This window comes from Podarcis bocagei, assembly GCF_964188305.1.
Source record: "Podarcis bocagei genome assembly, chromosome: 3".
Taxonomy (NCBI): Eukaryota; Metazoa; Chordata; class Lepidosauria; order Squamata; family Lacertidae; genus Podarcis; species Podarcis bocagei.
Genome location: NC_138127.1, coordinates 42,269,591 through 42,287,062, shown reverse-complemented (window position 1 = coordinate 42,287,062; position 17,472 = coordinate 42,269,591). Strand labels below are relative to the sequence as shown.

The window sequence follows — 17,472 nt, the reverse complement described above, 5'->3', positions numbered from 1 at the left end:
GGCTCCAGGCAGACACTTTGCTTTGCAGTGTTCCTGGATGCCCATAAGAATAATAACAAGTGAGCCCCTAATCCCCACTGCGCAGTAATCCTTGGGGGTTGGGGGGTTGGGAAGGCAGTAGAAGGACTGGGTAGTGGGAAGCCAACAGGGGAGGGGGTTGGGAAGGCAGGTTTAACTTTTCCTCTTCTTACTCTTACTTCATGTGTATTTTGTTCTCATAGGAATACATCAACTTGATATTGACAAAGATGTGGGGAAAGCTGAGATCCCTAGAGGCAAGGAACCCATTTTATTTTTTTTCCACGTTTCAAACATATCTGTCATGCTCTTTGATCGTATTGAGTTGCACAATTGCTGCAAAGGGTTTTTGTTTTTCCAAATTACAGGAATTATATAGACACTCCATAATAAACCTGCAGTATACATTGTTGGGAACTAAATGCTCTGAGGTAAAAGGAGTAAATCCGACTCAAGTGCCGATCCACAAAGCAGTTAAGGAAGAACGGGAGGGAGATTTAAGACTTAAATATTAAGCCAATGTAGTCGGATTGAAGAGAATGGAGCTATTAGGACTGGGTCACACATATTTGATAACTGTAAAATTAAATAGGGGCTTGCATGCATGAATGAACCATAGCAAGTCAAGCAGCACAAAGCAAACTTTCATAGCACTTCAAACACAATGCTTGTAAATGGAGTCAATTTGCACACTCAGTGGGAAGTCGTCGTGGAGAGAAAACAAATATTATGTGTACATTTGCGAATTGGCATTAAATCACATTAAATACTTCAGCTTAAGTACACTGTAACTGAGCTCTGAGAATGGTTGAAAAAATCCAGTTCAAATGCTGAACCGAAGACACCTGGGAATTACATGTAAGCTGCTCTCAGTTCATTGGGGGAAAGGGTGGTATAAATATAATTAATAGATAGGGTTTATTTGCATGTAAATGCCATCTTCTTATTTTTTTAAAAAAGAAAAGTCATTTTAATGCCCTTGAAAACAACATAGGGCCGCTGGTCATGCTTGCTGGGGCTGATGGGAGTTGTAGTTCAGCAACAGCGGGGGGGAAGGTTCCCCACACCTGACATAGTGTGTTGATGATCTCTGCATTCTATCAAAGGTGATGTATGTGTAGAACTGGGCAGGCTTTTGTGTGTGTGTTTTCTTGTTGGATGAAGTACCATATACACAAAGGTGTGCTATGCACATGGTTTCTGGAGTTGAATCATAGCTATTGAGATCATTTGCAAATGAAGCCTGACACTGGATTTGGAATTAGTGTGTCAGGTTTGCAACATCAGATACCTATCTTAGAAGGGGTGGGGACTGGCTCGCCTCCCATTCCATCAGCCATTTGTTGGGCAGCAAGAAGCCAATTTATTACTGTGCACCCATATCAAACACTGTTCTTAAAACATTATTAAATTCATTATGCCATATTTTATTAGATATGTCATTATTTCTATCATCTATCTATCTATCTATCTATCTATATCATCTACTTCTTCTTTCAGAATTTTATTTTAACCTTCACTTTCTACCTCTTTTTGAGAACCTTTTATGGTTTTCTTCGAATAACTCACAAATTATGTGGTATATATTTTAATTCATAAGGAGCTTAAGGTGCTGAAGTGGTGGTAATAGTATTTGTTGTGAACATTAGGTATACAGTTAACAAGAAAACATACCGGTATTTGTATATGGTTTTCTGAATACTTAGGTATCACAATTGTGAAAAAGAAAATGATAACGGTATGTGCATAATTGCAGAGTTTAATATTGCTCCTCTGCTGGAAATAAGACCAGACTCTTGTATCTTTAATTTATTACTTATTTCTACTAGTATTAAGACTATTTAATAAGAATATTTCCATACTGCCCAATATCTAACATCCTTTGGGTGGTGAAAAAGAAGAGCAATTAAACCATAACTATTAAAGCAAAAATAAAACAACACAAAACTAAAATGCGTAAAAACGGCAGCAGCAAGACCTGTGCTGTGGAGGATCATAAAGTAGGTGCAAGGGGAACCTATCTAGGGAAGACATTCTAGAAACAAGGTGCCACTGCCACCAAACAGGACCTTAAATGGTGAGGACAGCCTGAGAGGGGCCTCTGCAGATGACCTAAGAGTCCAGGAAGGTGACAGTATTTGAGGTGCTCTGGACAAAGCTGTTTAGGAGTTTAAAGAACAGCATAAACACTTTGAAATGAGTCTGGTGTAGGTGGAAAAGTACTAGTTGAATGTTATTCATCAGCCAGCTCCAGTAGCCCAATTTTGAACCAACTAGAAATTCTGAGCTGTTTTTGAAGGAAACCCCAAGTGCAACATATTGCAACAATAGTTTGCATATGGGGGCATTTTGGCAGGTGCCTCCCCAGAGTACGTCCATGGTGTTACAAATGTAAGAAGAGCTATAGTTGCTGAAGCACTATTTTCTATTGCACTTTGTTACCTTGCTTGAGCAAAATAATAATAATAATAATAATAATAATAATAATAATAATAATAATAATAATAATAATAATGATGATGATGATGATTGGTAAGGCTAAAAACTAGAGGTGGGTTTGAAAATTCAACACTCCTGCTTGAATTCTTGTATCATGGCAGGCACACAACCAACATTGAGCTGCCTCCCCACTTCAGTTCTGCTTTCACTCCAAGCCCTGCACCATCTGCTACCTTGTTCCCCTCTCCCAAGGACAAGGTGATGGGAAGAATAACCATGTTGAAACAGGATGAGATAGCAAGTGATGCAGATACACCCCTCTCCTCCTTCTGATAAGTGATTCTGGCCATGTCTTCTGTTGTTGGGGCATCATTGAGCTGAACTACAATCCCTGTGATCCCCATCTGTAAATGACTTTGCCTTTATACCATAATTTGCTTGAAAGAGAAGCCTTACAGACTTCACCTTTAAAATCATTTCCCACCTGCTACCCCAACCCTTCACCCCATCACTTCTCTTCCCGTCAGTGAACCCCACCACCACCACCACCACTTTGGGTGAGTAAATGCATCAATTGGGCGATATTAATGATCCTTTCAAACACTCTGAACTTCCCTCAAAGGTTTTTGAGCACTCAGTGGGCTTGATTGATTTTCAGGGCAGCCCAAGGCTCCTTGAAGAAGGCTCAGAACCAGGGGATTTGTGGTGGGACGACTGTGAGTGGTCAGAGGGAGAAGAGCGAGCAGACTGGGAGGAAGAGGTGTCAGGAGCAGAAGAGGCAACAGGGTTTAATGAGCAGGAAGAGGTGGTGGCAGAGAGCAGTGCAGACTCAGATGCTGAGTGCAGGCAGGCTGTGGAAGAAGTCTTTTCATCCTGTTGCACCCAGTTCTCCTCCCTTCTGGTATCCCGGCACACACAGAGAAATGAAGAGGGAAGAGGAACAAGAGGCAAGAAGGCAAAGCCTAAGGCTGCTGGGGAAGGAACCAGGAGAGGAGCCTTAGAGAGCGGAGGGAAGGTGTGGACCTTCAGTCATCGCAACTGCTTCATTGGGGCAAGACCTCCTGGCAAGAGTTGCTGAGACTATTAGGCCTGAGCTGTGATTTGTTCCCTTGAATAAAGAGTTAACTTCACTGGCCTTGGGTGATTTATTGTTTTATTGCTGACCTACCAACCTGGACACCCAGGATTGTATATGTATGTATGTATGTATGTATGTATGTATGTATGTACATGCGTATATCTCACATACCATTCCTAGTGCTATTCCCCTTTTGTTTACCACAGTTCTGCCTTCCGCAGGCTCCTCCCTTTGCACGGTTGTATCACAGCTGACTTACAAGTCTCTTAATCAGATTTTGTTTTTCATTATATTTTATTTTTCATTCCATATGTTTTATACAGTATTGTACAAATAATGGAAGCATAAGAATGGTTTATTCCAGTCTATGCCAGATACATAGACAGGCTTCCTCTAGGCCAAAGTTTTGGTTCTCTGAAGATGTGCAAATAGAATCCATGTGGCATTTTAATAAACAGCAAATTGGTTCGGGTTGTATCCATCTGTGGAATGGGAAGCAAGAAAGTTTGTTTCCTGGAAGACTGAAGAAGAATATCTGTTAGAAGTTGAGTTGCAATGGCAGAATCACTAATTCAGCAACAAGCCAATTGGGTTTATACTAACGTGACTTCTGATCTTAGCTACCCTGAGGTTATAGGAACTGAGCTGAGGTAGTAAAGCCGTCATATAGTAACCAGATTATTTGTTAGGGCACTTCACTTTTTAAAGATACTCTTCCTGATCCAAAACAGGGTCTGTAGTATCAGGTAGGCAACAACCTGCCTGTGTATTTAGCATATCTGGCCAGGGGCAAATTATTGATGCCCTTAAATATGCTCACATTTTTGTGGATCACATCTGTTGTCTGCAAAAGAAAAGGCACCCACACATTTAGGATTGCTTCATCAAAGTCAACTTTTTAGAGAATTCAACTTTTTTTAATCAAAAGGCTATCAATCAGTCAGTCAATTTTTTTTTAAAAAGTGTTTATTAATTTTCCAATGAGAACATCTAATTAACATATCAAATCAAATCCAATAAAAACAAATCAGTCAGTCAAATCAATGTGTTTTATTTCCCAAACTTCTCTTCTTTATATTTTGCATTCAGGGCAATCTGTAAACAAGCTCACCACTGATCCACTGAGACTCGTACATGGTGCAGTGGAAGAAACAACCGACTGGGTGTATGGCTTTCTTTCATTATTGACCAACCTCATATTTGAAGATGAAGATGAGAGCGAAAGAGGTATTCTGATGCTTTCAAGTGATTGGTTTTGTACAGCTGCATTCTTATCCTGCTGTCCAGTAGGGTCAAGCAAAATAGATAGCTAAGAGGCAAGAATTCACCAAGTGACCACTATAGCCTGACAGCTGGCCTCTCATTTGAATAGCTCTTGTATGGTATTTAATGCTCCATTTATGGAAAGGAGGCCAGAATTACAATGTTGCTGTTATTTTTACTTAAAACTCTAGTTGTGCTAGATTATACAAAAACTGGAAAAGTACAATGCAAGCATAAAGCCAAAGAATTAACTTCAAGGAGCAGTAGCAACTATTTCCAAGGCTCTCTACTTAATTTTGTATACCCTTTGAGCAATGAATGGGCACTGGATACATTAGAATTCAAAGACCAACCTTGTATTTGATATTGAGCAGTAGTTGGCATTGTGGCTGGAACTGACAATAGCGGTTGAGTTCTAATGTGCTACCTGTGGTCTAGGCAATAAAAACACTGGCCGGAATCCAGGGAAACTGCACAACTAACTCTGCAAGCCCAAAGAGGCTTTTGATTATTTTGTTGCAATGTGACAGGGGCTACTTAAACAGAAGAAGTAAAAAGCTGATATCTGTTGTCTCCTGTGCAACTCTAATGGAACTCCTTAGCACATAACTAGCACTTTTTAAAACCTTTTGTTAATTTCACTTTAAAAACTCCTGCAATGCAGGTAAGCATAGCCAGCAACTTGGGCAAAATAATCAAAAGCCGCTGTAGGCATGTGTTTCTATTGCTTTAGGATTGTAATTAAAATGCATTACCCCTGACTGCAGTCTACTGTGACACTCTGTTAATGGAACATCAAAAGATAATCAGTTTTGTAGTGGATAGGTACTTGGGTCACAGGTGACGTATGTAATGCCTATTATTCAGCCAGTAGAACATAAGATTCTTAATCTCAGGGTCAAGGGTTCGAGCACCACATTGGGCAAAAGATTCCTGCATTGCAGGGGGTTGGACTAAATGACCCTCATGGGCCCTTCCAATTCTGTGATTCTAGTCATTACAGTGGTACCTCGAGATGCAAACGGGATCCGAATGTAAGACACGACTGCGATTGCGCGGGTCGCGTTTCACCGCTTCTGCGCTTCTGCGCATGCAGATAACGTCATTTTGACCGTCTGCACATGCGTGAGTGGCGAAACCCGGAAGTAATGCGCTCCTTTACTTCCAGGTTGCTGTGGAGCGCAACTCAAACGCGCTCAACCCGAAGCACATTCAACTCGAGGTATGACTGTATTCCTTTGTAGCTTCAGAAAGCACTCTTCAAAAGAAATACAATTAAAACCCAGCTGGAATTAAAAAATGAGTTCCTCCAAATAAGATTCATCAGTTTGAAGTAGTACCCAGTTTTTCCCACCACAGAGCTCTTAAATAAGAATTACATGTGAATACTAACCAGCAGGTCTTGCTGACACTAGACCCTATTCTGTTGTGTACTTCTGCAGTTCCTCAATATAATCCTTGACAAACTTGAAATAGAATTTTTAATTTTTTAGTTTTGAATGCATCAACAATAGGCTTTTGAGGCTCTGGTCTAATCTCAGAAACTGCTTCTGGGGAAAAGCATACTATGTATAAATCATGAAATAAACACAAAGGTAATGCAATAATGCAAACACACTTGCAAAGGGAAACGTGAACATTATAGAAAGCCTGTCATAATTTATCAAAACCAAGACAGCTAAGAACAATAACTTCAGGGCTACTTTTATGACTTTAAGAACTTCACATTATGAACTCCTCCTAGAAAATCTGGATTGGGAGATTAACTTTATCAAGCCCTGAATCTGAAAGAGATCCTATACCTTTTAAGAGTTAGCATGGAATACATTTTTGTTTTATTTTTAGTTTTGTTCTACATTCTAAAAAGGATATGGTCTGTTTGGATTTCGGTAATTCTAAATTTAGGAAGAAATATGTGATGACTCAATACACGAGGACTAGTTCTTACAGTTTCACATTTCAGGTTATCAAGGCATCAATGTTCTCTTTGGGATCCAAAAATATGGGGAATTTTGCAGTCCCTTCATCCAACTTCACCCCACCTGAGTTGGGGGAGTGGTACCTTTGGGGGAGCACAAAGAGTGCAATTGGAATAGGAAATTGTGGGAGGCAGTTCCAGTGTATGTGACCCACATGTATCTTGACCCACATGGGTATAATGTTCAAACTCCCATTAAGCCTCTCATTATGTGTGAGCCCAAAAAAGCTACAAACTCCCTGATCTACATATGAAAATAGAAGCATCAGAAAAAAATCTCTCAGTCTTTCTATTTTCATTGTCCAACTCATAATGCTTGAGTGCATTTAAATATGAAGATAACCCAGATGGAGTTATATATATATATATATTGCTAATATATGATTATGCTGCTATTCATCTGGTTATTCTTTTCTCTCTTGGTTTAGGTGAAGTGGCACCTTCCTTGAAAATAAAAGGTTGGTTTTGCACATCTTTATAAAAGGTCACATGCTTTGTTTGATTAGATGGGTATTAGGCAGGAACAATGCAGCTGTATGCTGCCAGTGCTTATTGCTAATTACATACATCTTTCTACTAATTGAGCATCCTCTCTGTAGATTAAAATCATTCACATGACATGTAGGATAGTTTGTTCCTGTGCTGTACACACGGAGTATCAAGCTGGACTGCTGAATGTGAGTGTCAAAGGGATACTGCTTAATGGAGACAATACATGCACACAAGCTACTAAGCTCCAAAGGGTTTGCAACTAGAGTTCATTTTCAGAGCATCCTATGCAATGCTAACCTGCAATAACAACACCTGAATTAGACTGCTCTGTTTGTTTGTTTTTTCTGGCAGAGTTCCCATCTCTTTAGCAGCCTGGCATTTATTAATTCAAGAGCAGATTCCCTCCACCCCCTTCACTGTATTAGGAGAAAGCATATTGGATTCTGCCTATTTTCCAGCTGTTATAGGCAATAAGCCCCAAAGAAGCAGGAAAAAATGAGAGATTGTTTCCCTAAGTCCCTTGAACAAATACACAGACTGACAAGCAAAAGAGCATGGCAGAAATACTTGGGAACTCATTGCTCAAGTCGTCAGGACTTGTTATCTTAACAGAACAGAGGGGAGACTAGAATGAAATGAAAACAAACCCACATTTTGATTTGGGAAAGTCTGCCCTTAATGGTTCCTGATCCGTTTTCAATCAGATTGAACAGCCTCCTATTGGCACCAAAAGCCTTGGTCCCTGATATTACAGGACACCTTACTGAGTGCTGAAGAGGGACAATTTAAATGGTACAGAAATTAGCACAAAAATGTGCCTGTGCTATCATTCAAAGCTTATACCTGGCCTTGAGACAGTGCAATATACCAGTGTTCTTCATCCTTGGGTTCCTAGATGTAGTTGGACTGGAGCTCCTACCACCCCTGACCACTGGCTAAGCTGGCTGGGGATTACATGAGTTGCAGTAAAATATGGGGGATCCAGGATTGAAGAACACAATACAATATACTGAGCAGGGATGGAAAGGAAACATGGTTGCCAGAATCAACAGAGGACATGCCTTCTGATCCTCTTGTTGTTATACAGAAGGAAAATAAGCAGTATCAGGTATAGTTTGCTGTATGTTTGAATTTTGAATATACATACCACATTTTTTTTAGCTGAATGCCAGCAAAGAAATAAACTGTGGGCTTGATCCAGAACTCTACCCATGCTCTACTGGAAGAAAAGGAGGGAGGAATATTCACTAATTCCCCTCTTTCCCCTACAGCCCACTGGATGCTCAAAACAAACAAACAAACAAACAAATGAAACTCTTGTGGGGGGTTGGGAGACCCTCAAGAACAGCAGGAGCCTCTGCTGGATCTCAGTCCTTCTTCTGTGAATGGAAGGCGAGTCTGGATCTAACCCTATAACACATCGTATAACATAACAAGTGTCACTTCTCCTGAAGTACTATGACAGGAAAATATCAGCTTCCTGAAGATCTCCCTCCTACACAACTATTTAAGGCACAGAAGAGGAGTACTGTAATGTAATATATTGAATCTATTGAGCTAAGAGGAAGTGAGAATGAGGTAGGAAGAATCAGCCAACAATGAGAATTCAAGTTCAAGTGACATGTGAGAGTGTAGCAGAGCGAGGGTGGCTCAGCTCCCGCCTTCATGAAAACTTCAGACAGGAGAGCTATGATCACAAGGGGAGCCATTCTGATTTCTGCATCTCTCCCCCCCCCCCCCGCCTCAGATGGGAATGTAGAGCTGAGATAGGTGGATAGGGCCTTCATTTACAGCAGGGGCGGTGGTGAACCTGTGCCCTGCCCCCAAGTGTTGCTGGACTACAATTCCCATCCTTGACCACTGCCCATGCTGGCAGGGGCTGATGGGAGTTGGAGTTCAACAACAGCTGGAGGGACACAGGTTTCCCATCCCTGTTCTATTGTCTGGCCAATTCCTAATACATTATTGTATATTTTTCTGTGCCCAGGTATCAGTTCCTATCTCACTATCTCAGAGATACTAATACTAAAGCAATGCTTAATGGTAAAAGAGAAAGCATTGGCAATTAGTACCCTGACTCTGCATAAGAAGATCCCCTCTAGGTGAAACCAAAGGCTCTCCTGTCTAGCATCCTGATCTCACAGTAGCCAACCAAATGCCTGTGGCGAACGTGAGAGCAATAGCCATCTCCTGCTTGTGTTTCTCAGCACAGTGTCTCAGATACAAAAGGTAGCCACCAATGCATAACGTCATCCTCTATCCATACAGAAGTGGATCCAATATAACTTACTTTTACATGAACAGCTTATGCCTGGAATGCAGAAGAACAGTTTATTGAAATATACCTAAACTGCAAACTAACCTTACTTTATGTTTTCTCTCTCTCTTTTTAGAAGGAATCCAACCACCGGTCAAAAAGAAAGGTAAGCAAATTTCAAAGCTAGTTTAGTTTCATCTTCTACCATAAAATTTCAGATGTTCAAAAATGAGAGGATCTATTTTCCAGCCTTATCCCTGCTGAACTGCTTCACTGCCATGGGCAAGAGAGCTACCTTCAGAAAAATAACAATGGTAGAGTGGATATAACATATATGGATAACATGTGAGATTTTGCCTGAGAGAGAACTGTTAAAACTGTTAGGAGCCGAGTTAAAGGGCAGTTGTGACATCATCAACCAGTATATCCATTTTTGCATGACCAAGCATTCTAATCAGCAATTCCTAAATTGGCCTATTTTGCAAATTTCAAAATGGCTATAAGATATTTAATTTGGCCTATCAGGTGGCAAGGGCAATAAAAGGGGGGTGGGAAGTGACAAGTTGCAGGATGTAGAGGCCAAGAAAATGGGCGAGGAGGCAAAGCCAAATTTTGATGGGCTACCTCTAACCCAGCTACAGTTCATCTCTATGCTTATATTTAAATGTATATTTAAATATACATTGGTGGCTAACTTCAGACGGAAAGGCCACAGCTGAAATAGAAGTGGAGGTGGGAAAAGGCAAGAGACTGATCTGATGAGGCAGAGAATGGAGAGCAAGTGTGGAAGGGGAGAGGAACAAAGGAAATAAAAGTGGCCAAAGCCAGCTGGGAAGAGAGGTTGTGGGGTTGACAGTCATCCACAAACTCCATAATACAGCCGCAGTGTGAGTTGGGGAAGGCCGCTCCCTCCTCAGGCTAATTCCACCTGGCCCAGGGGGCGGGGCCCAGACTGACTCACCACCGCCACGGCTTTGGGAGGCCTCATTGAGGCACTGTGACACTGCTGCTGCTGCTGCTGCTGCACTGTGGGTGTTGAGGAAGGCCGCTCCCTCCTGTAGTGCTTTAAAGGGGTTTTTACTTTTTACTTTGTTGTACCACCATGAACAGTGGTTTTTATTGATGTATTTTTATTTTGTTCCATTTTATTTTGGTTTGGGGTTGGATATTGAGTGGGGTGGGGATTTGTTTTGTTTGGTACAATTGTTTTTGGTTTGATTTGTTTTTCTATTTTGTAAATGGAGGCGAGTATGAGGCTTGGGATTCCTACTGTGGAGGGGCGAGGGAGGTATGGCAGTGGGGGCAGATGTCATAGGCGAAGGGGATCGAGATACGGATATGCTCGTACCCCTTCCAATCTGCGCCCCATCCCGAGGGACGAAGGTAGGGTGAGCAAGGATTACTCACCTCCGTCACTGGTGTTGTGCAATGCCAGGTCTATAGGCAACAAAACCGCCACCCTGCGAGATTTCTTCACCTCGCAGGGGGTCGACCTGGCTTGTGTGACAGAGACCTGGGTGCGCAAAGGGGATACTGTGACCTTACGAGAGATGGTGCCCCCGGATTTCTCCGTCCTCCACCAGTCGCGGACTGTGGGCCAGGGGGGGGAGGGGTGGCATTATTAATCCGGGAAGATTGTTCTTTCAGGGCTCTACCATCGCCATCGATCCCCGGCATTGAATGTGTTGGCCTAGTGTGGGGCTCCGAGGAGAGCTTGGCTGTCTGGCTGGTGTACCGGCCACCTAGCGCACCAGCAGCCACCCTGTCAGGCCTGCTGGAGGCGGTGGCCGGCTGGGCCTTGGAATTCCCTAACCTATTGGTATTGGGGGACTTCAACATCCATGCTGATGCCACTCCCTCCTTACAGGCTCTGGACCTGGTGTCTTCCATGGCGACACTAGGGCTCTCCCAGTTTGTTTCGGGCCCCACACATCAAGCAGGCCACACGCTGGATTTGATCTTGGGCGTCGGTATAGATGTGATCATGTCTCCTTCAATGAAGGTGCCATGGTCTGATTATAATAATAATAATAATAATAAATTTTATTTATATCCCGCCCTCCCCAGCCGAAGCCGGGCTCAGGGCGGCTAACAACAATCAAATAATCAGTCAAATAATCACACAATCTAAAAGTATTTCATTATAAAAATTAATTAAATCAAATTGATGGCAACCAATTAAGCAAAATTCTGTGCAGGTTGCCAGAGGAGGGAGTCAGGCTGCGCCCTGACCAAAAGCCTGGCGGAACAACTCTGTCTTGCATTACTATGCTCTGAAAGCCAGGATTGATTTTCCACCCCCACCCTGCTTAGGTGGAAGCCAATTTGGGCTCGCCCGCAGAGGCTGATGGACCCTGATAGATTCCGTCAGGCCTTGCGGGACCTTGCTCTCCCTGGCGACTCATTGACTGAGCTTGTTGAGGGCTGGAATATCCAGCTCCTAGCAGCCATCGATGAGATCGCACCTAGGCGGCCTCTGCGACCCCGCAGAAACCGGGCTCCCTGGTTTACTGAGGAGCTTCGGAAAATGAAGCGGGACCTCAGACGGCTAGAGCGAGTATGGCGGGGTGCCCGTGACGGAGCCTCAAGAACATCTTATAGGGTTTTTATGAAAACCTACGAGATGGCAGTGAAGGCCGCTAAGAAGTCCTACTTCTCGGCCTCCATTGCCTTCGCTAGCTCTCGCCCGGCGCAATTATTTAGTATAATTAGGTCTTTAACGTCCCTTGAAGGACAGCCAAATTTAAATAACAATTTGACACACAGCTGTGAGGCATTTGTGAGCTTTTTTTGCGGAGAAGGTCCTGTTGCTCCAGCTTGACCTCCCTGCCAATTTGGATACAATAAAGGAACTGGAGGCCCCTCGACTGTCCTCGGGTCCAGTATTGGACCACTTTGACCGGATATCCCCAGCCGATGTAGACAGACTCCTCCGAGCTGGAAAGCCCACCACCTGTCCTCTTGACCCGTGCCCATCTTGGCTGATTAGAGCGTGTCCAGATGAGGTGCGGGCCCCCTGGGTGATATCATCAATTTAGAATCATAGAATCATAGAGTTGGAATAGACCACAAGGGCCATCGAGTCCAACCCCCTGCCAAGCAGGAAACACCATCAGAGCACTCCTGACATATGGTTGTCAAGCCTCTGCTTAAAGACCTCCTAAGAAGGAGACTCCACCACACTCCTTGGCAGCAAATTCCACTGTCGAACAGCTCTTACTGTCAGGAAGTTCTTCCTAATGTTTAGGTGGAATCTTCTTTCTTGTAGTTTGGATCCATTGCTCCGTGTCCGCTTCTCTGGAGCAGCAGAAAACAACCTTTCTCCCTCCTCTATATGACATCCTTTTATATATTTGAACATGGCTATCATATCACCCCTTAACCTCCTCTTCTCCAGGCTAAACATGCCCAGCTCCCTTAGCCGTTCCTCATAAGGCAACGTTTCCAGGCCTTTGACCATTTTAGTTGCCCTCCTCTGGACACGTTCCACTTTGTCAGTGTCCTTCTTGAACTGTGGTGCCCAGAACTGGACACAGTACTCCAGGTGAGGTCTGACCAGAGCAGAGACCAGAGCAGAATACAATTTGTCCCTTGGCACCAGGATATTCCCAGGGGAACTGAAGGAGGCAGTGGTGCGTCCGCTCTTAAAGAAAACATCATTAGATCCCTTAGATCTATCCAATTACCGCCCGGTTTCGAATCTTCCATTCCTGGGTAAGGTGATTGAGAGAGCGATTGCTGAACAGCTTGGTAGGTTTCTGGATGAAACATCGGCTCTGGATCCATTCCAGTCCAGCTTCCGTGCTGGTCATGGGACCGAGACGGCTCTGGTCGCCCTAACAGATGAGATCACAGGCAGCTGGATCGTGGCGGGTCGGGGCTGCTGATTCTCCTAGACCTGTCAGCAGCCTTCGACATGGTCGATCACGAACTCCTGGACCACCGCCTTGCCGACATGGGGATCCAGGGCACAGTCCTTCAATGGCTGCGCTCGTTTCTCTCTGGTCGGGGACAGAGGGTGGCGCTTGGGGGGGAATTGTCATCGCGCCACTCCTTGGTGTGTGGAGTGCCTCAGGGTGCCGATGCTATTTAACATATTTATGCGCCCCCTCGCCCAGCTTGTCCGGAGTTTTGGGCTGGGTTGCCATCAGTATGCCGATGACACCCAACTCTATCTGTTGATGGATGGCCATCCTGACTCGGCCCCAGACACACTGACTAGATGTCTGGAAGCTGTGGCTGGATGGTTACGTGGGAGCCGGTTGAAGTTAAATCCTTCGAAGACAGAGGTCCTCTGGCTGGAACGGGGCGATATGGGATTGAGGGGGCAACTTCCATCTCTTGTGGGGGTGCAATTAGTGCCAGCATCGTCTGTTAAGAGTTTGGGTGTAATCTTCGATACCTCCCTCTCTATGGAGGCGCAGATTACAGCTATAACAAAGGCGGCATTTTTTCATCTCCGCCAAGCTAAGCAGTTGGCTCCTTATCTCTCTCGCCCTGACCTAGCCACTGTGATCCACGTGACGGTCACCTCAAGACTGGATTATTGTAACTCGCTCTACGTGGGGCTGCCCTTGAGACTGACCCAGAAACTCCAGCGGGTGCAGAATGCAGCAGCGAGACTCCTTATGGGGTCTTCGCTGCGAGATCATATTCAGCCGGTACTATACCAGCTGCACTGGCTCCCGGTGTAGTACAGGATCAGGTTTAAGGTGCTGGTTTTAACCTTTAAAGCCCTATATGGCCTAGGACCCTCGTACCTACAGGACCGCCTCTCCTGGTATGTCCCACAGAGAAATTTACGGTCTGCAGATAAAAACACCCTGAAGATCCCAGGCCACAGAGAGGTTAGGCTGGCCTCAACTAGAGCCAGGGCTTTCTCGGCCACGGCTCCAATCTGGTGGAACGCTCTGTCACAAGAGACTAGGGCCCTGCGGGACCTGACATCTTTCCGCAGGGCCTGCAAGACAGAGCTGTTCCACCAGGCCTTTGGTCAGGGCGCAGCCTGACCCCCTCCTCTGGCAATCTGCACAGAATTTTGCTTAATGGTTGCCATCAATTTGATTTTAATTAATTTTATAATGAATGTTTTTAGAATGTTGGATTATTTTGATTGTTGTTAGCCGCCCTGAGCCCAGCTTCGGCTGGGGAGGGCGGGATATAAATAAAATTTATTATTATTATTATTATTTTCCTACATATTCCCATAACTTGGTGTGTGGCTCACTAGTTATAAAGATTAGGAGATAAATGATGTTAGAAAGAACTAGATATAGAAAAAGTTATGGCCACAAGCAGGCTTTGTCTACTGCTTAAAAGCTTGTTACAGTCACTAGTTATTTATTGTAATTTCTTTTAAATATTGCAGTGTTCTAATACCTATTGTATCAGCCTGCCTAACTTCCTAGGTACTAAGTCTCACTCAGCTCAGTGGGAATTGCTTCTGGGTAAACATGCATGGGGCTGTGCTATAAATAAGGAGATGCCATTTAGACTCTGACACTGCTGTCCCAAAGTAAAAATAAATATTGACCAAAGACCTTTTTAAAAATTAAGTGCTATGGATTCATGAAATCCATTATCCATTGGAATCCATTACCCCATTACCATTACTCTTTGAAATCATTAAGATGTAAATGCATGAAGAATGGCAGTCAGTTCCACCAAATGTTAAGGTATAACACCCACCCCACCCCACCCCTGCCCACAGCTATAATAATGACATTTCCACATACAGTGGTACCCCGCAAGATGAACGCCTCGCAAGACGGAAAACCCGCTAGACGAAAGGGTTTTCCGTTTTGGAGGCGCTTCGCAAAACGAATTTCCCTATGGGCTTGCTTCGCAAGACGAAAGCCCATAGGGAAATCTCCGGGGACCTCTTTTAAATGCTAGCGGTGGGGAGCAAAGCCTTTCCCCGCCCCCCTCCGGCCTTCAGAAGAGGTCCAGGAAGGCTGGCGGGGGCCGAAAGGCTTTGCTCCCCAGCGCCAGCATTTTCTGCCAGCAGCGGCAGCGCTGGCGCTGCTGGCGGAGAGGTCCGCGAAGCCTGGGCGCGCTGATGTCAGCGCGCGCAGGCTTCGGCATGCCGGCCACTCTCCGCCAGCAGCGCCAGCGCTGCCGCTGCTGGCGGAGAGGTCCGCGAAGCCTGGGCGCGCTGATGTCAGCGCGCGCAGGCTTCGGCATGCCGGCCACTCTCCGCCAGCAGTGCCAGCGCTGCCGCTGCTGGCGGAGAGGTCCGCGAAGCCTGGGCGCGCTGATGTCAGCGCGCGCAGGCTTCGGCATGCCGGCCACTCTCCGCCAGCAGCGCCAGCGCTGCCGCTGCTGGCGGAGAGGTCCGCGAAGCCTGGGCGCGCTGATGTCAGCGCGCGCAGGCTTCGGCATGCCGGCCACTCTCCGCCAGCAGTGCCAGCGCTGCCGCTGCTGGCGGAGAGGTCCGCGAAGCCTGGGCGCGCTGATGTCAGCGCGCGCAGGCTTCGGCATGCCGGCCACTCTCCGCCAGCAGCGCCAGCGCTGCCGCTGCTGGCGGAGAGGTCCGCGAAGCCTTGGCCGGACAGCTTTTGAAGGCAGGGGGGAGCAAAGACTTTCGCCCCCACCAGCCTTCAGAAGAGGTCCAGGACCTCTTCTGAAGGCTGGCGGGGGGCAAAAGTCTTTGTCCCCCCTGCCTGCCTTCCCAGGGGCTTTTAATTCGCCCCGGACAGCGGAGAAGCCCTCCGCTGTCCCGGGGTTTTTTAAAATGCTGGGGGTGGGAAGAAAAGCCCTTGTCCCCCCCCCAGCCTTCAGAAGAGGTCGGGGGACAGACTGTCCCCGGACCTGGTCTGAAGTCGGTTTCCCTAGGAACGCATTAATTGATTTTCAATGCATTCCTATGGGAAACCGTGCATCGCAAGACGAAAAACTCGCAAGAAGAAAAAACTTGCGGAACGAATTAATTTCGTCTTGCGAGGCACCACTGTATTGTGACACATCAAAGTGCTCGGAGGTGAATCTGGAGCTTCCTGCATGAGCAACATATCCAGCAATTTCAATAAAAAAGAACATCAAGACCGGATAACTTTTTTCCAGTGGGTGTTCTGTATCTCCAACATTTTTCATTTCCATAAACCAAAAAGCCTAGGCAAAGACCTGGACATTAAATCTTTTCCAAAACAAGTTGTTTAGTTATGTCCAACTCTTTGTGACCCCATGGACCAGAGCACGCCAGGCACTCCTGTCTTCCACTGCCTCCCGCAGTTTGGTCAAACTCATGCTGGTAGCTTCGAGAACACTGTCCAACCATCTCGTCCTCTGTTGTCCCCTTCTCCTTGTGCCCTCCATCTTTCCCAACATCAGGGTCTTTTCCAGGGAGTCTTCTCTTCTCATGAGGTGGCCTCAGCTTCAGGATCTGTCCTTCCAGTGAGCACTCAGGGTTGATTTCCTTAAGAATGGATAGGTTTGATCTTCTTGCAGTCCATGGGACTCTTGAGAGTCTCCTCCAGCACCATAATTCAAAAGCATCAATTCTTCGGCGATCAGCCTACTTTATGGTCCAGCTCTCACTTCCATACATCCAAAACAAGTAGCAAATGTAATTCATGGAGATGGTTAATGACCGCAGATATCCCTATCCTTGTGGGTCTTTGGACCAAATGGTTGTTGTTGATGATGATGATAGCCCTCTCCCTAGCTTTTGATCTTCTTACTAAAGAATGCTAACACCGGTACTTGTGACATCAGAATGCTGCCATTTTGTAGCAGTGTAATCTGGAGTTTGTGGGTTTGCAAGTGAATTTGCAATGTGTGCTGAATCCTGCAATGGGATGCAGAGCAGGGTGGTGGGGGAAAGGGAGGATCAGGGGATTTGTAATGCACTGGGATATGCATTGCCAGTTAATCTCTTGAGAATCTGCTTTCTTGCTTAGAGAAGAGTTGGGGAATCCCAGACCTAGAGGTTGAATGTGGTCTGCCAAT

At 45.3% G+C, this 17,472-nt stretch overlaps 1 protein-coding gene across 9 annotated transcripts in view; it reads left to right on the top strand.

The window, feature by feature from the left end:
* The window catches only part of TRDN (triadin), a 176,982-nt gene that overhangs the window by 28,166 nt on the left and 131,344 nt on the right, over positions 1 to 17,472 (top strand). For 8 of the 9 annotated variants that reach the window (XM_081187682.1, XM_081187676.1, XM_081187678.1 and 5 more), the window contains exons 3-6: positions 222 to 275; positions 4,625 to 4,762; positions 7,205 to 7,234; positions 9,662 to 9,691. In XM_081187682.1, the coding sequence (XP_081043808.1) occupies positions 222 to 275; positions 4,625 to 4,762; positions 7,205 to 7,234; positions 9,662 to 9,691 (252 nt within the window). The remainder of the gene's footprint in view (positions 1 to 221; positions 276 to 4,624; positions 4,763 to 7,204; positions 7,235 to 9,661; positions 9,692 to 17,472) is intronic. The other variant, XM_081187681.1, reaches the window with a different exon arrangement.